Source organism: Gavia stellata, chromosome 16 (assembly GCF_030936135.1).
Source record: "Gavia stellata isolate bGavSte3 chromosome 16, bGavSte3.hap2, whole genome shotgun sequence".
Taxonomy (NCBI): domain Eukaryota; kingdom Metazoa; phylum Chordata; class Aves; order Gaviiformes; family Gaviidae; genus Gavia; species Gavia stellata.
Genome location: NC_082609.1, coordinates 421,441 through 443,225, shown reverse-complemented (window position 1 = coordinate 443,225; position 21,785 = coordinate 421,441). Strand labels below are relative to the sequence as shown.

General features: G+C 44.7%; 1 protein-coding gene across 2 annotated transcripts in view; it reads left to right on the top strand.

Annotated features, from left to right (window-relative positions):
• Positions 1 to 21,785, top strand: part of STK32A (serine/threonine kinase 32A) — a 35,789-nt gene that overhangs the window by 9,013 nt on the left and 4,991 nt on the right. For both annotated transcript variants that reach the window (XM_059825258.1, XM_059825257.1), the window contains exons 3-9: positions 2,058 to 2,113; positions 3,370 to 3,521; positions 6,476 to 6,649; positions 10,202 to 10,239; positions 15,436 to 15,525; positions 18,994 to 19,091; positions 20,914 to 21,030. In XM_059825258.1, the coding sequence (XP_059681241.1) occupies positions 2,058 to 2,113; positions 3,370 to 3,521; positions 6,476 to 6,649; positions 10,202 to 10,239; positions 15,436 to 15,525; positions 18,994 to 19,091; positions 20,914 to 21,030 (725 nt within the window). The remainder of the gene's footprint in view (positions 1 to 2,057; positions 2,114 to 3,369; positions 3,522 to 6,475; positions 6,650 to 10,201; positions 10,240 to 15,435; positions 15,526 to 18,993; positions 19,092 to 20,913; positions 21,031 to 21,785) is intronic.

Here is a 21,785-nt window from a genome sequence, read left to right as displayed (position 1 = left end):
TTAGCGCCTGGCACAGCCGGAGCCCGAGTACGTCCGAGCTCTCTGTTACAGTAAGAGTTGTCTGGGGAGATTTCAGCAGGCTACAGCCCAGTCCTCCAGCTCTGCTGAAGCCGGAGCCTGGAGCCAGAGCGGTGCACCATGGCAGAACGAGGGAGCTGGGGGGCTCAGCGCACTCAGAGCTGTCTGCCTGGGGATGGTGCGAACGTAATCGAAGTATTTCAGGTCAGCCTGAGAGGGCAACACCAGTGGCAGCTGATGGAGCTACCAGGCAGGGCTTTCGTGCAAGACACCCACTTAGAGCCTGTGCCTCGGAAAGACCCCACGGGCAGCCCTCAGCGAGCACCCGGTCAGCTTTAGTAGCACAGCACAGCCTGTGGTTTGATAGCCTGGAGCTGCAGACTGCGGCTGGAAAGACACCCACGGGTGCCCAGGCTGCTGTCAGCAGACAAGTGCAGGCATAACTGCATTTCTTTGTACAGCAAGTGCTTTCATTCTTATTTCGCTTGAAGCTGAAAGGGAAAGAGGCCTTGAGGTTTTCCTCTTGTTCAGCAAAGTGCTGGAGGCCATGGGAAGTCTTGTCTGGTGGTAGAACACCCTGCTGTTCGGCTAACGTAGGGTAATGACGGTAATAGCCCCAAGGCAGACCTCCTCGGAGGCTGGGCGTTGCAAAGGATGGGTATTTATGAGAGCTGAACCTGCCCGTGAGACCTGGACACGGGTGCTGAGAGCAGCACAGCCGGTTGCCTTCTGAGATGGTCATTAAACTAGCTGGTGGCGGTCGGCCTCCGCAGGGGACGGAGGGTGCCGCAGGGTGTGCAAGGCAGAGGTGGGCGCCGTGTTTGCTGGTTCCCGTGGTCCTCGCAGGGCGGACAGCCCTCCCTCGTGGCCCTGCACTGGCTGCTGGCAGCTGTGGCTCGAGCCGTAGGGTCCAGCCCCTTCTGCCAACAGGGAAACAAGAGGGGCACGAGGCAAAAGAACGCTGCGATTTCAAGCCCATCGCATTGGTGGTATCTCAGTTCCAGGGGTCATGCTAATTAAAGCTGATGAGTAATTAAAAATCTATCAGAGGCCTTTTTCTGATGCCTTGAATGAGTGTTTCAATACGTTTTGGTTCAGCCAGCAGTGGCCGACTGAGGACCAGATCCCTGAGCATGACCTTTCCTTAGCTGACGTCTGCTGGGCACCGCGCTGCTGCACCAGCTTCTTGGAGAAGTGTTAGCAGGATTCAGAGCATTCAACTTGGTAGTCATTGCTATGGTGCTTCATCCAGCAATCGGCAGCAGGGTTTGAACCCAGTACAGTTAACCTGTGTTTGCTGTATGGTAATTTGTTGTTTCTCTGGACCTATTTATTGAGATGAAACACAGGCAGCTTCATCCCGGCTGGTCAGAAACACTTGATATGTAAGGTCCTTCAGATCAGCACTTAGAAAACATTCTCCCTTGCTGTGCAGATGTCCACCTCCCAGCCCCATCTCCAGGCAGGGGCCAGAAGGGGAAGTGACATGCATGTTCACGTTCCTCCCTCCCTGTTTCAATGCATGGTCTGCAAAGCTGCTGCCCTTCTGTTTCCCTTCTGAGCAGAAACAGCCATTCTGGATGCTGAGTGGCACCAAAACTTGCATCCAGGATTGCTGTGTTTATCTTGCACAGTTATCAAACTGTTGTCTAGAATACCACAAGGATATGAAGATCCAGCTGCCCATTTGTGTCTTCACATGGTATAAATGTTTGATGGACTAAACTTCTTTGCATTTGGTTTCAGCTGGAATAAGATGAGACCTTCATGTTTAAGGGTGAAAACATTCACTTGATGGTTCCTTGCCTGGTTTGCCATTGGCAAAGACTGGCCCAGGGAACTTGCCTTTGCAGTTGAGCTGGAAAGAAAAAAAGCCTGTTAAACACCAGGTTTTAAACAGCACCCGAATCTGCAAAAACAACAGAAAGTTGCTCATTTTTCTCAGCTCTTTTCTTAAGGAAAAAACCCATCGAAATAATGTAATATCATCAAACGGTTGCTCAGCCATTTAATGTTTTAATGTTTGCTCTTCCTTGCAGTCACCTTCGACCATTTTGAAATTTTGCGAGCTATTGGGAAGGGCAGCTTCGGAAAAGTAAGTATTTTGTGACCTAACCATCATTTGGACAGCTGGAAATGTAACTGAGAAATGGGCAAATTAGAGGCTCACATGGGAGTATAGAAATAAACCCCTGCATTGTCAATGAGCTCTGACCTGAGCTTCAACTCCTGGTAATCAAGAAGGAATCACAGCCCAATTCCTCATCCATCCCATAGCCACAAATTATATTACAGGAGGTTAAAATGAGATACTGATAAATCAAATGAGCTGAATTTCGTTATGTTTCTGGATAAGCATTTTCTAAGATTCCCCAGCAAAGCAACGCTGAAGATCATGATGCATCTTTAAGAAAGAACTACAATCAACGTGAAAGGCCTGGCAGTTTTTTTAAGGGGATATTTCTCTGTGAAACACAGTGTTGTTATTGAGTGCCAGGTTACAGTCATAGGTTGGTTTTATTTTTATGCTGTTATGGAATTCCATGCTTGTATACGTTGACAGAATTCCAGAAGGTCATTTGCCTCTTCACATAAAGGCACTCTCATGACAGAAATGGAGCGTGCCTTAAGTGCAAAGTGCGACAAAGATCTCTAGACAAAGAGATTTATTTGGTGGCAGAACAAAAAACGTTGACTGAAACTTTGTGAATTCATCCCAAACTCATAAATCGTTGTGGAAACAAATCTGAAAAAACAGTCTGTTTTGTTTTACAGTTTTACGAACTCAGAGTCTTTCACTGAAGCAAAGTTTCTTTCTAGATTTGAGGAAATACAACTGTAAGAAGGGTTAAAATTCAAACCCCAATACCCCTCCAGCAAAGCCCAAGGTTCTTTGTGAGCTGAATGAAACTTATCAAGAAGGGGGAGATCAGGTGCTGCTCACCAGTTTCTAACCTGTAGTTCTGTGGTGGAAAGGACTCTTCCAAACAGTGACTGATGTGGGAGGGACGGACACAACCAAGATTAGTTAGTGCTATTAAATGAAATGTTGACTCATGCGCAATTCCCTGTCTAAATGAAATGTTGACTCGTGCGCGATTCCCTGTCTTCTATCTTTGTGGTGATAAATTCCTTCCCCTCACCTTCCTCCCAGCAAAATTTCTTCTTTGGCTGAAAACTGGGTGAGGGATTTGCTGGTGGTGTCCAGTGTTGCGCTGTCAGTGCATGGAGCTGTGACTTGGCAGCGTGGACTTTGCTAAAGCCACTGGAGAACACTTGTGTGACTGTGTTTTACCTGCCTAAATTTGCTGACAAATCATCTCTGATTTATCCCTTGATTTGCTCACTTAGGTCTGTGTTGTGCAAAAGAACGACACCAAGAAGATGTATGCCATGAAATACATGAATAAACAAAAGTGCGTGGAGCGTAATGAAGTGAGAAATGTTTTCAAGGAGCTGCAGATTATGCAGGGCCTGGAGCACCCCTTCTTAGTGAATTTATGGTAAGATATTGCCCCTTCGCTTACTGGCTAGGTCAGCATTGTCAGTTAGAGACATCTTTGAGACCAGGCTGGCCCACTTTTCTGCTGCAAGCCAGTTTCGGGAGCAGCTGGTGTGTTGCCATCCGCAGCGTGACGGACCTCGTGCTGCCTGCTGAGCTGGGCACGACGTGTGTCTCGCCGGCAGCCAGTGGGCTGCCTGAGGAGCTGTCAGCAGGGCGAGCAGCAGTGATTGCCTGTGATTGCTCTGGAGAATGCATGTGCGGCACCATGGACCGGTCCCGTGGTTCTTTGTTGGAGGTGGGGCTCCTCGTCTCTTCCACTGACCAGGGCTCTGGTTTCAGGGGAATCTTGTATAATTAAACAAGAAGCTAGCCCCCTTGTCCCCCCAGACAAGCACAAGAGAGTTTATTCCTGTGTTCCCTTGTGGTTTCTTCCTAGGCAGGTGTTGCTCGTTACCATAACCCAGTTTTATTTAATAGTGCTCTTTTGCAACAAACAGCAGCTCCCAGGACCATACAGTAACAGCACGGGATCAATAGCCAAGCAGTGCTCTGTTCGCAGGGTTTCCCTTGGCAGTGCTATCTTCTCATCACCTCCTGATTCTGATTTTGTGGTTTACTTTGTACTTTAAACAGCCTGCCTTAATACCTTATGGATATTTGACTGAATTGATGCTAATCGGCAAAGATAAAAGGAATTTATCATTGAATTTACTAACAGAAAAAGAATAACATTCAAATTTTATTGCAGAAATCCATATATCTATAAGGGAAATGCCTACATAAAAGAGTCTCTTTCCTGTATGAGTACCTGATAAATGCAACCTATGTGCTCTGGTTATAGACCTTTTTCAACCAGTAGCAATAGGATTTGCCAGCTGAGTGATAAAAGACGCACTAATTCTTCTCTCTGTGTTTGATTCAATATGTTTTCCTGCAGTGGGGCAGTAGAAAGGCATTTTAAATAAGACTCTACTACTGTTAGTCTGCCAGGTCAATTTTATTAGGACACCAGTAACATTTCAAGTGGTGCGGTCTCATATACCCCGTGATCCAGTGGCCAGTATCCTTTAGTTATAGGATTCCTCTGGCGTGGTGGGTAATTACATTCATTGGATATTGGATTTATTTTTAGAATGAGGTAGAACTTATCAATGCTAAACACAAAAGATGAGGCTAAAACACACTGAAGATTACAAATCTTTAAATAACTTTGTCTTCCTTTTTGAAATCTCCTGTAACTTGAGTGCTGTTAGGTGAACTGTCATGATTTTGATGCTGTTGCCATTCAGTGTTGTTCTAACTAGGGTTTGAATGGAAGCAGGCATCTAGACCTCCCAGAGCTTTGGACATATCTCCAAACTTTGCTTTCCTACTTGAATGAGCAGTTCCAGGCAAAACTCACTCAGCAGCTGAGAACTAATCAGCATATGCACATGTATAGACCTGTACAGAGCAAATCACCTGAGTTTCCCTACTTCTGTTCTTATCACATCATCCCTGGCCTTGGGTATAGCCTTTAGCTTCCCTGCACTCTGAATGATACACAGACTACACAGACTACAAGCTTTGTACTCTTGTGGAGTAGTATTCTGGTTTGTGGTGCTGCTCATCACCTCAAGAAGCTAGTGTATGGGTAACAAAAAAAATCCATGAGAAAAAAGCTCATAGCTGATTGTTAGACTGTCTCAAAGGGACGCTTGGTAAATAATTGCATCAAATGAGGTCACTTAAAAAGGAAGGACAGAAAGATAGCAGCTGCATCCCCTGTTGTGTTGAGCAAATGGGTTTATTAACAGGCTGCTGCCAGGAGAACTAGAGCCCGGTTCTGAGTGCCCCCAGTGCACAATCTACTGGCGGTGAGCCTGGGCAGGGCTGTGCGTGCTGGTTTAGGGCTCCTCTCTACATTGGTCAGTTCCCTCTGGATGCTTGGAGAAGGGCAATGTCCATTCTGAAGAGCTGAGTGTGAACCCCGAGGGGAAGAGACAGCGTTTATCCAGAGCTCCAAGCTGGATTTCTACTGCTGTATTGAGTTACTGATTGCTCAGCCAGCTAGGACTTCACAGCAAGTGAAGGGATCTTCCAAGACCCCTTGGAGGGATCTTATGTACGTGAGTGTTGGCTGGGGCAGTGTAGGCTTTACGGATGGTTTTCAGAGCACCAGCACAGATGTGACATGGGTGATTTCTGGAGCTGCACCACTCTGCAGTCGAAGTGGCAGCTATTCTAGTTGCTGCCTGTGGCCAGCCTCTCCTGACGGTGTGCAGTGGGCGGCAGCGGTACCATCTTCCTCCTCACACGTCCTAAGTGGAAGCATTTCATTAGCTCACAGCCGCTGGCACCAGCTATTAACTGCTGCGCAAACGAAGCTGCTGCACTCTGTACGCTGCCCAGCAATTCAGAAAGCAAACAGTAAACAAGGGTTAGTATGAGGTCCTCCCCAAAATAAAAATGCATTGTCCACATCTCCTGGGCCCTTTCTGGTCTGTGCTATCAGTCACTGCCACTTGTATCCCGTGATAAACACTCCTGAGAGCTGTGCCAGCCTGTGAGACTCCTGTGCGTCTCCCTTTGCAACTGTTAGGGGGAGAAAGTTAGCAGCAAGCTGCATTAGGGTAATGGGTTTGGATGTGGCTTTGTTTTTGAAATGGCTGATAGTGACAAGTTTGACATAAAAACATTGGGTTCCTGTTCTTCTAGTGGGCCTGCTGGTAGTTGTTCATACAAGCTGCACTGACTTGATTATGGATCTGAAGCTAAATTATTGTCATCTTATTTATTTTGAGAATATAGGTGGTAGGAATTTAGTCACAGCGGGAAACAGAGCATAGAAAGGTCATGACGTTATTATTTACCAAGTTAAAAAGTTCCAAGAAATTATGAGTATTCCCATGTCCCTTTTTAACCTTTCTTTTTTAATAGTATCATCCCTGAACCATACTTATGCCATTTTAGGTACTCATTCCAGGATGAAGAAGATATGTTTATGGTTGTAGACCTGCTGCTTGGAGGGGACCTGCGTTACCATCTCCAGCAAAACGTGCGGTTCCAAGAAGGCACCGTGAAACTCTTCATCTGTGAGCTGGTGCTGGCTCTCGACTATCTCCAGAGCCGGCACATCATCCACAGGTCAGATGGGGATCTCATAGGTTGACTGATGCTTGTAGACTGCAGTAGGGGCAGATTTGTTCCTCTTTGACATGAAAAGCCGAATAGAAACTTAAGAGCTAAACAAAATATTCTCCTAATACATTTGCTTTTATGTAAAACACTAGGCTTTCCAGAGAAAAGCGTTTCATATACAACAGGGAACATGTTATTTCTCCCTCTGGGATAGCTATGATATAGCATATTTGATCTGTTTGCTGATCCTGCAAAAAGCTGTCTCTGATAGGTTTAATTAGCTGTAGCTCATTAACATCTGTCCTGGTCCAGGGAGGGTAGGCATCAGCATTCAGAATTCCCCTGCTGTCACACTCAAAGGTCTCTCCCTTTTCCTCCACTCTCCGTACCGCACTGAAATCAAGAAATGGGACTAAACACAGCTTTTTTTCTGTATGAGGTTAAATAGCTTTCTAGAAGTGGTGAGGGTTTCTTTTTGGCCACCAAGATTTTTCATGGCCGGTGAAAAAATATTTGAGCTCTTCCCACACGTTTGAATACCTGCAAAATAACAGAGAGCTTTTCCCTGGTTGGAGAGGCAGGGTTTGGCTATGGACAGACAGACGTGTGGCTGTTTCCTACTGGCGTGCTGGGCAATGCAAACCTCAGGGGTCCAAGGGTTTGACTGCTAACAAGGGGTATGAACAGGGAGGGCCTAGCAGAGGGTTAATAAAAGTGGAGAGAAGGTTATCTTGTTTAGAAATATCACTCCAGAAGAGCATTCTTGTGAGGTGTAAAAATAAAGCATGGTACAAAATTTAAAATTGAAATGATCCGGGTTGTTAGTAAGGGAAGGAACATGCTATTCAAGGGCTGCTGAAGATTAACGCTTGTTCATGTCCGTAGCGTTTGGCTGCCATTTCCGAGATGTGAAAGCAGAAAGGCTGATGCTTGGCGTGCCCGTAGCATGCCCTCCGCGGTTGTGGAGAGCCCCAGAGCACCAGAGAGGTTTTGCTCTGCTTCGGTTGAAGCCAGACCTCTGTGGGGATAGCTCCCGCTTTCTCAGGAGTCTCGTCTTTCACACTGCTTGTTTTGTTTGATACCTGCATAGATTTCTACTCTGATGCGCCTGATCTTGGCAGGCAGGCCGTCCCAGCTGCCCCGTTCAGGCTCCAACAGGCTGTGGTCCGGGACACGAAGCCGGTGTGCAGTGACGGGACCATTGCACGGGCTGCCTCTGCCCGGCACCCGCTCACCAGCACCGAATAATGGATGAGCATGAATTAAACACCGTGAAATGCAGACTCGGCTCTCTCTGTCCGGGGCAGCGAGGGGTAAATCCTCACGCTCTTGGCTTGGCCTGAACAAACTGAGTGGGGCACAGGCCTAAGGGAAACACAAGGAGAAATCCTTCTCTATTAGTAATGTATTGCAATCAGTAGTAGTGTTTATAGGACTAAGGGGCTGGAAGTTCTTCACAATTCGATGCCGTAAGAACGAGTCGGCATGAGGAGATGACTGTTCCTCCTAACGATGAAGGATGTGACAGCTAAGGGAGCACAGGGTGCCCAGGGGCTGCGGTCCCGGTCCCGTTCCGACACGTGTCCCTGCAGTCATGTGGCCGCCAGCGCTGCCGAGGGGTGGGTTGGTGTCCGCTACAGCTGTAGCCGAAGGGCAGGTATGAAGAGGACAGCCAAGGGGCAAAAATCCTGGGATTTCCAGAGGGTTATTTGTAAGTATAGGGGGGAGAAGCTGAAGTTTAGTCTGCAATGCGTGTTTCAAGCAGCTATACGTGTGTAAGGTGACTCGAGTACAACAAACCTGTATGGCAGTCTGTGAAATTTGCAAGTTATTTAATTAACACTGTAATGCAAGTTGTTTAATTAACACTGTAACCTAGTGGGGCAGTATTAGATTGACAAAGTGACTCAGCTCAGTCAATTACACTGCAACACCTGTAATTGGGAACATCAGGAGACAGACAAGCGGTTGCTTATTTTGTCTGAGCACAGCTGTGCAGAGGCAGCAAACATAGACTGATGGCTGGAATTACTTCCCACCTACATGTAGAAGAGGGGTAAATATTTGTTAATTTCTTCAGGCTAGGAAATGGTATAACCACTTTATTGATTATTTGTATATTTATGTTTTATAAACAAAATTATCCCTGTTCATTGTTTGCATCCTGGGAATGATCTCACTGTGCTTGTGTAATTCCATAGGCTGCATGCCAGACTGAGAGAGATCAGAAAAGGCCCCAGGGGAAATAAAAAAAAAAAAATACTTAAAAAAAAGGTTGAAAACTGGATGAGAAACAAAAACCTGTCTTTATAGTTCATTTCAAAACTTTGAAAATATTTTTGTATCAAGGGATTCAAAGAATTAATTTTTTTCAAACTCTTTTTGCTGAAACATTTCTTAAAGTTTTTCCTTAAATTAGTGTTTTCTCAAAAACACCAGCGTGGCATCACCATTTTTCACTATCAAATACAGTGCTTCTGACCATCTGGGCTGTTTGGCTCTAACCTGTGGCACAGTTTTGCTGCGCTTACAGGGAAAACCAGCCGCTTGCCTGAAGCCGCCCCATTCTCTCTTGATAAAGACGCCTGTCCCTGCGGTTACCTGTGTGATGGGGGACGGCACAAGGAAGATAACTGGTATTTATAACCCCCTGGAAGTAGTTTGGGTGAGAAGAGGCTGGAGAACTGTAAGCTATTACATGATAATTAGATACATTGTCTTTTCTTGATTCCGGGTGGCTAGGTGAATTCAAACTTTATCTTAGTGACTGCATTTTTACAGATAAAATCCTAAACCTGCTCATTTCATCCCTTCAAACCCCTGGGCCTGGTGGGAAGCATCAGGATGGTGCAGGGTTACTGCAGGTGTGCTTGCCTTGTGTGCGTGACGATCTCCTTGTGGTGCATTAAATTGCCAGGTGCCTGGCTCGGGCTGATAGCAGGTGAATGGGGACTGGTGTAATTAGCTCATTAAAACCAGGTAATGTCTTGTAAAGTCACTCAGGTGGATACAGTAGGCATATCAGGTGTACGTTTTCTCCCTTCAATGGAAAGTGTTTCCCTACAGCATTGCTATAGGTGTTTTGGGGTTTTTTTGGTTTTTTGGGGGGGGGGGGGGATTTATTCAGGAACAGAACCTCTGGGAAACCCATTTGTTTCTAGAACAAAGATGTTAAAAGCATTTGATTTTTACTGAGTTAATGGGGAACAGCTCTCAACATCGTACTGAAACAGATTAAGAAGTAAAAGGAGAAAGAAGGTAAAAAGAAGCTGTAACGTAGGTGGACTACCTTGGTGCTGCTAGACCAAACCACAGCAGCCTTCACAGCCATAGCCCTGTACCACCATTTCTGCTTTTGTTGTTCGGTTACTCATTCTCTTATGCCTAAATCAAACCCTGCAGCAACATCAGAGCTCAAGAGCCCCAGCAAAGACACCTTCTAGGGCATGGAAGTGTGTCCCCCCCAAGAGCCTGGGCTTTCCTAAAGTGTCTGCAGCCGTGTTTCATGTCACTTTTCTAGGCTAATGGCTGTCTCCCCTTCTCTGCCTTTTTTCCTAGAGACATCAAGCCTGATAATATTTTACTGGATGAGCATGGTAAGTGCCAGTTGCTTTGTGGTCATGCGTATGCATAAAAGCAGAGTCAGAAACAGGACATCCAACTTAAGATTTAGGTGCTTGATGTTTTCCTTATTTTGTGTTGCTTTCTCTCTCACAGTTCAGTTAGGAACAGGACCATCCTTGTACGCTTTGGTTGCTGTCTTTTGCTTTTTGAATGGCAGCGTTGTGTACCTTTGGGGTGCTGGGCACCCTGTGTCGCTGAGTATTTCTGGGGGTGCCTTAGTGTTTAATCAACACCTCCTCTGACTGACTGACCTAATGGTGTCCCTAGAAGGTATTGGCAGGGACAACACATTTTGTGCTGCTTGTGGTCAGTTGCCTAGCAGACCTTATTTTAAGACCTTCTTGGCTCTTGCTTAAAACTTACTCAAAATGTCATCATTTGAATGGAAATGCTCATATAACTACAGGCTGTGTGTAATGTATTCTTAGAAACAGAATGCATTATGGTTGAATAGATAATCTTCATTCAGGTATTTTCTTTTTCCATGAGCATTTGACATTGGAAGGGAGCTCTGAAGAGGATTTGGGGCTGGGTATATTATAGATGTTGCTATCATTTTTTCTTTAGTCTTTTTCTCAGGCAAAACTCTTAACTATATTCTTGCATTACTCTCTAGACACATTTTTTTTGTCCTGGCAAAACTCTCACAGTGAAGAGTTGTCTGATATTTATTAGCTTTTAGCTCATTAGAAAAACACTTTGTCATTTCACATTTTTTGAAAAGCTGTGTAATTGCCTCGTTGTGAGAAATCTTCATTAGCAGCTACAGCAAGACACTCAAGAGAAAAAGTCAGTACAGGGACAAGGCGTATCTGACTTCATTACCACTTCAGAGGCTGTAACAGAGATGCTGAAGCTCCGGAGGAATCGCTGTGGCTCTTGTGTGTGACTAGGGTTGCCTGGCAGCACTCAAGCCCAGACTCTAGCTGTCTTGCATATGACCTCCAATTTCAAAGTGCTAGCTAATAATTTATTTAGGAGCTGTCAGCAAAGCTGCTTCTGCCTCCAAGTGCAGTAGCCTCACTCCTGCCTCACTCGGTGCTTCTCCTGCTGTTGCCTCATGCACAGACTGATGCAGAGACCCGTATTCCCTCCTACCAGCATCCACCGATGCGACATGGACCTGTTTGGCAAGCCAGGGCCAGGGTGCTCCTGGGACTGCTGTGGCTCTGGGGCAACCCTCTTGGCCAGCGCTGTGTGGAGCTGGTGCGGGGCTGTGTTCGGTCAGTGCTCACCAGCAGACACAGTGACCTGTGACCATCTTCCAGGAACCGCCCTACTTCTGCACCCCGTAGGACTGGGGTGACACAGCCACCCGAGAGGGAGCTGGGAGCACTAGAGCTATGGAAATGTAGGTCATCATTCCCCTGAATAGGATAAAAACAGAGGGGAAGAAGCTCTGCTTGTCTCTGCAGTTGCATTCAGCTCAGCAGGATGTAACCTGCAAACTTCTATAATGACACTGCAATTTGGGTTGATTTTTGAGTCTATTCTCTGCTCACTGTGATGTTTTAACTGTCTGTTGCAGAGGTTTCAGAGTTGTTTTCTGTGGCTGTACCCTTGACTTCAGTGTCCTTCTGACTATGACTTGTAATATTTCTTTTCTTCATCTATGGCAGCAAAGGTGTGTCCTCTCATGCATACAGAAAGCTTTGTGCACACAGTTCAATTTTTTCTTGTCCCCTGAGCAACTGTAATTGTAGCATGTTTATCTATATTTAGCCTAGTAGATTGTGCTTGTTTTTCAGTATCTCTTTCCCCATGGAATGGAGCTGCAGCTCCTCATTCCCTCTCTTCTCTCTTCACCAGGCTTCCACAACTGTGATGACAAAATATATGCTATTTGCTAACATCAATTTTTTATGATGTTCTTGATTGAGATCAGTCCCCTGAGAGTATGAAGCACCTGAAGACCTCCAGCCATCAGACTTCAGTTCTCCATTTTTTAGACTCTTCTTGCCCCCTAACTCTCCCTTTGGCCCATCTTCCTTTCCAGCTGTGAAGTACCTTTCCAGCTATGACTCCTTCACCCTTTCAGATTTACATATCAAAAGACACCCATTTCTATTACAAACCTTTTTGTGCCCTTTTTGCTGGTGTTAATAACCGATGAGGCTGCAGGAGCCCTTCTGCACATCTGATCCTTGCGTACGAGGCTGGTTCAGGTTTTTGATAGTACAAATGCCTCTCGTGATGCCACATGTTGAAATGTGTTGTCCTGCTGCTGACTGTTATGAACTTAACACACACCTCATGCATTTTCCTCCATCACCCTGCTTGGTGACATTCTGTATTACCGTATCAATTTCAGCTAAGTAATGAAAGTTAGCCATAAATAAAGTAGAATATTGGGCAAATGTCTTTCTGTGCAATAAATACAGCAGTTGTTTGACATCAGAGATTTGGATCAGGTCCCACAATGAAAAATTCCTCAGCAGATGACTACCTTCATCAGTCATTGCAATCACAAAGTGATTTCCTCCTTTAATGATAAGTCTATCAATTTGGCTCAATGATGGCACAGCTCACCTGGGAATAAAAGAATACAACAGATGGTAGTTTCCAGGAATTGTGACTAATTCATCAGGAGTTTTTGGCCAGGTCATTTTGTCTAATAAAATGGAAGAAAAGCTCAGTTTTATCTCTAGTAAAATGGAGAGAGTTTTTCTGCAAGAGCCCGGTAACGGCTTTGCTCAGTATTTCTTGTACCACTGCCGAAAGGTTCTCAAGGGCAGTGCTAAAATGGGTGAGTTCATGCCAGTGCAGGCATTGCATGCATAGCCCATTTGCTCTCTAATCTCAGATAGGAAAGTTACAGCACAGTCTGTCCAAAAGCCTCCATACTCCACAGCTCCTAAGGTCTCTAATTTCATACTCTTTAAAATGTTATCTTAGTTGAATCTGCAGAAACCTTATATTTTTTTGCACAAAAGATGCTCTAGAAAGGTGAAAGAATTACGGAGTAATTGAGGTGCCGAGTATAATAAGAAAATTCTTTGCCATAATGCAGAACAAAGGCTTGATCTGAAAGTGCCAATTTCAGGCAGACAGGATGAGCTTTGGGAAGAACATGGTGCCCAGAGTACAGCTCTGGCTGTGCTGTTTCGAAACTGGCTGCAGTTAGAGATGCTGAGCAATTAGGAAAACACGAGCCTTAAAGTTTGACCCTAAAGCCCAGCAGCAACACCAGTGCTTCCCTCTTGGTTACCAGTAGCTGCCATCCCTGGTCACCCAGTCCGCCCCATTCTGTAACACTGCCGTCGCTGTTCAGCCTCATCATACTGTCCGGAGCCTTCTTCCTCAGCCTCATTGGCTTGATTTGGTAATTTCCCAAGTGGGCTAGTTTATAAAACTTGTGATTTATTTAAAGTGAATAATTTAAAAGATGCATCCAGAGAAAGGCACCTTTGTGCTTGGAATATAAAATTCTTCATAAGTCTTTATGATTCATATTTATGAAAACAGCTCCCCACAAAGTGGAATGAGAGCTAGAGATGAAAGAAAAAAACAATGCAAGGACATAGAGGACATATCCAGATAAGAGAGTTGTGTGTCATTCTTTTCTCTCAAGTACTCCCCAGTGATTTGATGCCCATTCTTTAGTGGGCAGACTGAAGGAGGGCCCAGCTGATTTTATAAAGCAGTGTAAGCAGCAAGGAGAGACACGTGCTCTTGACAGATCAGTTGGGTACCGTGTGAGGGCATTTTTTACTTAAATGTTTTATAGCATCCAGACAAGACAACAGGATTTCATTACCAAAGCATCAACTTTTAGACATATAAAGGTAATCTTATTCTGCTTTAACTCATGAACTGAAGCAGCAGTGAATTTCTAGCTGTTGAAGCTAATGACTGAGGGAAGTATTGTCATAGTGTCTCCACCTGTAGAAAGCCACTTTGATTTGATCGCTGCGGTTGCAGCAAACAGCAGCAATTCAGTCACCCTCTGTTATTGCAGAGGAGAGTGATGAGTCTGCAAAACACAACATACAAAACATCTGATGCTTTTGATAATGAGCCCAGCTCTGTCAGGGATCACAGAATCACTAAGGTTGGAAAAGACCTGTAGGATCATCAAGTCCAACCATCAACCAACACCACCATGCCCATTAAACCACATCCCACAATGCCTCGTCCATACATTCCTTGAACACCACCAGTGATGGTAACTCCACCACTTCCCTGGGCAGCTTATTCCAGTGTCTCACCACTCTCTCAGGAAAGAAATTTTTCCTAATATACAGCCTAAACCACCCCTGGCCCAACTTGAGGCCATTTCCTCTTGTCCTGGATGAGCAGGTTTAGTGCCTTAGGACAAGATGCATGAGATCAGGAAGAAGAAAAGACTGCCTGCATTTAATCAGAAGAATTAAGGTGAACTAACCCACAAGTTTCAAAGAAATTCAATTCAGTGAAGCCGGCCTTGTATTGATCACCTGTACTGCTGTACATGATTGGTTTGCTCACTGACACGAGTTTAGTGAATAAGGAATAATAAATTAAGTGCTTGCAAATAAAAAAAGTGCAAGTAAAAAAGCAGGCAAGAGCTAGGTGGAAGCATTTCCTTTCTCATCCCTGCAAATCACATCTACTTCTTATTTCCTTTTCAGTTTGTAGGCAGCAGTTGTGCATACTGTAGCAGTGATAGCAGAAACCATTCCTACCCTGCAAGGGGGTTTTCATGGTGTTTGAATTTCTTGTGCAAGGCTCTTGCTTGCTGTCAAAGGTATTTTGTTCCATTCTAGACACATCCTCTAAAGAGGAAAATGGAGAGAGTGCTTAGTACCTGGGAACACCAAAGGGCAAGTAGCTAGAAAGCCAAAAATATAAAGGATTTTTTTTTTTTTCCCCGAAAACATAGTGGAAGTTTTTCTGTGAGAAGAGCTGAGTTCTCTTTCCCCCTAAAATTAGAAAGACTCAAAAAAATCATCATTAAATGACTTCTTGGAGAACTCCATTTTTTTGCTCCCCAAAGGGTAAATAAGGGGATATTTGACGTAACAAGATACACCTGTAAGCAGCCTGCAAGCTGAAATATTTTCTATCAGTTCTCCCACCAGAATATTTTTTTCCTGCAAATTTCTTTCCATGACATATTTAAGTTTCTGATCCAAAGCTGTTTCTTGTGTTAAAGCAAATCAAGTTACACATTAACCTCTGTCTTTCAGGACACGTGCACATCACCGATTTCAATATTGCCACAATGCTGACTAAAGAAATACAAGTCACCACCATTGCTGGCACAAAGCCATATATGGGTAAGAACTGATAATAGTTATGTATTCTTGAATTGCCATTTTACGGGCTTGATTTGACAGCTGTGGTGGGATACAGATGAAGTCTTTTTGGATGAGAGTTTGAACTCTTTTCTTCCTGGTATGTAACAAAACACATGCATTTGTTTGAAATGAGGAACAACCTCGAGAGGTGCTGCAGGGGAGCGTGGTGGGAGTCCCTCCCCAGTAACACCCTGATGCAACTGGAAAATGTGCGTCCATCTGCTGATTTCACACAACAGACCAAAGCAAGCGTACTGCAAACACGGATTTTAGTGCCATTATGCCGTACTGTGTAGCACGTTTTTGATTATAAGATAGTTACACTCCTGAAATCTCAGAGCATTTCACAAGCAGTGGTCAAGCCATGTAGCAATGATGAAATGCTCTTGCTACCTTTGAGAAGGAAAATGAAGCACAAAGGCTTGTATATGGTCCCTCAGTATGTTTAGCACAAGTCTTACACTGCTGCATCAGTAGCTCATAATTTGAATTTTTATATAAACTGGCTGCTTTAAAAACTAGCATTACTCTGTGATTGGGCCAAGTAAGTGGACTTAGGACTTGCTGTTTTCCTGAGCTGCAGCATCCGTTCGGCACGGTAGGGAAGAGCCCATATTCTGGTGTCAGGCTGACACAGTTGAAAGCATTGCAGTGCTGATACCAGACCCACATCAGAAAGAGGCGAGTGAGGCTTTAGCTCTGATCTCTACCGCTGAGGACAGCATCATGTCTTCAAACAGCAGGACAGGAGGGCAGTTGTAACTGGGTCTGCAGAGCACAGCGGTGATGGATGTGCATTGCCTGTAGGAAAGGGTGGCACAGCTGGTGCAGAAGTGGCCACCACAATTGGAAGATAATTGCTGAGCCAATTTTTTAGTCTTTCTGAAAACCCCTCCTATTGTACCTATGTTGCCGGTAGCAGTAGATGTGGTTATTTCCACCAACAAGTGAAAAACAGCCACATGCAGCCCTGGAAATGGAGGTGTACAGAAGGAAAAGCCGCAGCCAGGCTCTGGAGGGCTGTTGAGTCAGTTCTCCAGTGCTCAGCATATTCGCACGCTGACCTGCCCGTGGTGTACAGAGCACAGGGTTGGTCCTATGAGAGCATGGTACCAGCCTCCGGGTGCCCACGGAACTGAGTAGCTGGGCTGGTTGCTATAGTTGTATACCATACCCTTCCCTTCTTTCTTCAGTTCACAAACAAAAAAAAAAAAGTAGTTTTTAAGGAAGGTTTTTTATCTTCAGGCAGTGGGACCAGTCCCAGGCAAGAAAACTTGTCAGGCAGCTGTAGGAGTGCATGGGGGGGGATGTTCTCCCAGAGCAAAGTGGCTCTGCAGTGGGTGGATCACTCCATGGCAGCCTTGGATCAGCTGGAGAAACAGTTTTCATGAACAAATCAACACGTGCGCACGGAAGGAAGCCACACAGTGATTGCTCCCTATGCAGACCTCATTTCACTACTACTCAAAAAAATTTTGCTTTTTTTACCTTTTCCCTTTTATAAGGGGAGTACAGAAAACTTACTTATATTCATATACTGGTCAAGTCAGCGAAGCAGCTGACTCTTCAGACAGCAAGAGACCCACTTGATACTTACCACGCAAGCACAGTTAATAAACATAAAGCAAGATAACATTGACATACCTGGGAGGAATTGGGCCCAGAGGGTGCAGGTAATGAACCGGAGAGAAGTATCCTGAGCTAATGCTAAAAGAACTCCTGTGCAAATATTACACAGAAAAGTGTTTGTAACCATAAATTCAACTTTCCTAAGTGAAACAAAAACACTCAAAAGCATTTCTATACGGCTAACACAACCCCTCCATGCAAAATACATACTTTCATATACAGTAACACTGCCTCTCAGACCTAAATAATGCAGCCTCCCTGCAGCTATTGCATAGCCAAACCCCTTAGGGGAATCCCCTGGGAATCTCCTTTTATCAAGATGACCAAATTGACCTTTCACCTTTGCACCACCAGTGCAATCCTTTTAAAAAGGAAAACATGCACAAAAAGAAAGCATTGCTCCCTGTTTTGTTTTTTAGAGAATTCTTGCTTCCCAGCTCACACAAAAGTCCTACAGTATTTTTTTTCCTTAATCTCCAAAGGGAAATTTATTGGCTAAGAAAGAGCATTTCAGTCTGTGCCTCCACCCACTTCCTATTAGCCTGGTAACCTCCTCCTAAAAAGCTGTGGCTCTCAGGCTTCGTTCAGTTTAAATTTGCTTTTCCCTGCCAAGGGTGCAGTTGGCACTATGTCTACATTTACGCTGCGTATTAATGTTTCTAAAGAGCTGCGTTCATTCACTGGGAGGCTGTATTTGGGCCCTGCCAAATTGAAGTAAGTACTTTAACTATGAACAAAGAAGAGTATGAGTGGGACGGGAACAGCTTTCCAACGTGAAGATCTACTGAGCACTAGGTGAGGGCAGAGAGACTTTCTGGGGGAGGTGAGGAGATAGGCCAATTTTATGCCTAGATTCAGTGAATTAGTGTTAGTCCTCATTCCAAAGTGCATTTACTGTGGGATAACGGGCGAGTCCTGTGTCAGCAAAAGGAGTTTATTCTTTTTGGGCTTTGTGGGCAGAGAAGCACTGAGACATCCACGTGGAGGGGATTGTGTTTATCAAACATTAAACATCCCAGTTACAAAGGTGATAGCACACCTGTTTCTCAAGCCCATCCCATCATTTACACACATTAATCAATTAAGTTTTGTAACAATCCACTGAAGTAGAAATTACTGACAGTCCTGTTTCACTGGTGGGGATGGTAAGGCACAGAGGAGCTAAAACGCATGTTTGGGTTTTAACACAGTAGAAAATGTTTCATACCATGCTAAACGCAGATGTAGTTAGTCAGCAGGGTCAAGGTTTCAAGGCGTGCCTGTTCCCAGGGCAGGCAAATATCTGGGCTAAGCTGGCGTGCTGGGAACTGGGTCAGGTCTGGCTCGCACCGAGATGGTGCTCAGTACCGAGCAGGACACGAGGTCGGCAGGTCCTGCTGTGCAGCTGCAGGAAGCAGCAGCAGCGGGCTGTGCCGTGCTTCTCCGGGTGGGAGATCAGGGTGGTTTGCACACGCGGGTGTTTGCGCTTCCCTCCACGCTGAGGCTCCTCGCTGTGGGATTCTTCTGCATTGCAAGGCTGAGACAGCCGTCGAGGAACCTGACAAAGACCAAAAAATGAGTTGCTGTAAGGAAACCCATGCGTTCTGAATCGTGTCCACCCCAGTGGTGTTTCAGTAAAGGACCAACGTGCCAGCCATGTGCCATTGTTCTGAAGAAGATAGCAGAAACTATAAAAGGTATGGTCATGGGTAATATGCTACTTTGTGTACTAGGCAGAATAGCAGGGATGCTCTCTATGGCATGGATCAAGCATTCTGTGTTGCTGATTTCCACTCCAGATTGCAGCAAGGCAAACTTTCCTTTTTCTGTATTTCGCAGCACCTGAAATGTTTAACTCCACAAAACCTACCGGCTATTCCTTCGCTGTGGACTGGTGGTCATTGGGAATCACTGCCTACGAGCTACTCAGGACCCGGGTATTGTGCGCGCGGCTCCTGTCCCCGTCCGTCTGTCTCTTTCCTTAAACACTCCATTGGAAAGGTTAATGCTTTTTAACATGGATGAAAGGGCCATGCCAAATTCAAGGCTTTAAGGGTTATTACAGCATAGGAAGCAGAAACCACATCTTCACCAGGGTTCTTGTCATCACAGCTAAGAGCTCAGAGAAGCTGTCGCAATACAGAACAGCACGTTGCGACAGTTCCCCGCTGCGCCCGAGGGCCTCTGGGTTGGCGTAAGCTGGGCAATGCAAAAGAGTGACAACTCCTGAAGTTTGGGCTGCAATATAGTTTACTTTGAGCTCCTGTCCTGAAGGAAAAAAAGAAAACTTTAAGAAAAATCTGATAAGAAAAAAAAATAAGACTGAGCAGTTTGAGCAAAAGCAAATCACAATGTGTAAATTACTAATAAAGCACAATCCCTGCCTGTCATGTCAGTGTCCTGCTGCTGACAGCCTTGTAGACAGACGATTAGATTAGTGTTTTGGAAATGTTGTGTAAAAAAAGGTGGGACAAAATTATTTGAATTACATTTTTCCAAGCAAATTGTTGTTTAAAATCTTGTGAGGCTAGGAAATGTCTTCTTTCAGTACAAGTATGCAAAACACGTTTTTAAGACATTCAATCATCAATCTTTGCAGAATGACAAAAAAATGTTTTGATGAATATATTTTAAAGAACAGATTTTCAAATGAATTCGGGTATTTCAAATTGTGAGTGATCAAGTTAGTACACATTAAGACGACATGGTTGTCTGACCTGTTGGGTAACTGAAGCCATGTGCCTCCTGTGAACATATTAATGTAATACCTGAGTTTTCCATTTGTAACGTTAAATGAATTGCAGGGCTTGTCATCACATTGGCTTTTGGCTTGATGGCACTATTTCCAAAGATGGGAGTAGAAATGCTGTTAGGTGTTCAAACCTGATGGCACAGCCATGATAAGATGGTGGCACCAGTGGCAGTTGCCGCATGGGGGTAGTGAAGGGAGACCTTGAGGTCCACCTAGTGTCGGTACTTGTTAAGCACGATGCACCTGATTTGATCTCACAATTTACAGATACTATTTTTTAAATGTACGTTTAACACCCTCACTGCCCCCCCCCCCCCCATTACCGTAAAAATCTGGGAATCAAAAATCTTTCAAAATGGAAACACTACCATCATAAACTCTGTTTCAAAGGAAGGCAGTGGCCTGGCTCCGCTCCTGCCGGCGGTGTGCAGACACGTACTCCTCAGAGGCGCCCAAGCCACCCGTTTGCCCTGACACTGCTCATGGGGCAGAAGGGATGGGTCATCCTGCAGCCTGATGTCACAGCCGGGACTTGTAACCATTCCTGGGACATTATTTTTTCGGCTGATTTGATAGGTGGGAGAAATCCTTCTCCTTTTTACTTGTGTCATTGCCAACATGAGTGAAAAACTGGAAACAGTGCCCATTTCATGGGGAATATTGGGAATGCTCTAACCATAGCACGATATATATAACATCCTTTTTGATAGCCCTTTAAGATACAAATATGGAAAAGGCCAAGCAAACACAAGCTGGCTAATGACTCTGACTTTGGGGTTTTGCCTCCTATCTGTCATGCTGTTTAAATATCTAGTTATTATCGTTGCTCTTGCTGACATTATTAATTTGTTCTTTTCAACTGAGCTACGATCACACAGGGAGAGACTTTCAACGGGAGACTTGGGGAGTGTACAGAGACTTTGTTTGGAGCTTCTTTGCTCTAAAAAGATTTCCCAAGGAGTCTGAAAAAATGAATTAAAATGCTTTCCTTGTGGCATTTTTCACAGAGGCCATATCATATTCGCTCCAACACTTCCACAAATGAAATCGCTCATGTGTTCAAGACGGCTACAGTGATGTACCCTGCTGCTTGGTCCACAGACATGGTGTCGCTAATCAAAAAGGTGAGAGCAGCCGTGGAGGCGGATGGCTTAGGGGCTGGGATGTGTTGTGTCCAGGCGCCTGCTAAAAACAGCCGAGTCCTTCCACCATGCTTTGTGGCCTTTGCAGTAAATGGCGGGGATTCATTGCAAATTGTGTCCACACCCAGTGTTAGTGACCTTCAGATGGTACTGTATGACAAATACCCGGCTTTTAATGTTGTGGCCACAGTAATGTAATAAACAGCGAGCAATACTGCATCCTGGACTGATGGGAATGAAGTTCATGCTGGCAAGTGCGGCTGCTGCTAGTGCATCTCTTCTTAAGGACACATGCAGTCTTTGCTTCCAGACTTTATCCTATAACTTTGTCTCTCTGGAATGCTGTAGCTTAGAAGTAGATATTAATATATGTGTCAATGAATTTGGCCAAGAAATCGCGCTTTTTTTTGTTTGTTTTTAAAAAACATTTTTCCCAATAATGAAAATATTTGCAAGAAGTGCTGATACTATTGAAATCCTTTGGTGCCATGTGGTTTATGCACCAGTGTAATTATTTTTTAATAAAGCTGTTATCGAAATTGCTTCAGAATCTTTACTGAAATAATTGTGAAGCTGAAATCATGTTTGAAGTGAAGCCGTATCTTCAACAAACAAAACTATTGCTTGACAGTGTCAGACACTGTTTGCATACAGTGGCAGCAAAGCTGAAATACTGAACCCTGCATAACAGCACTAGCTGCAAATTTTGGAAAGTACGTAAATAGTTTTCTAATTTT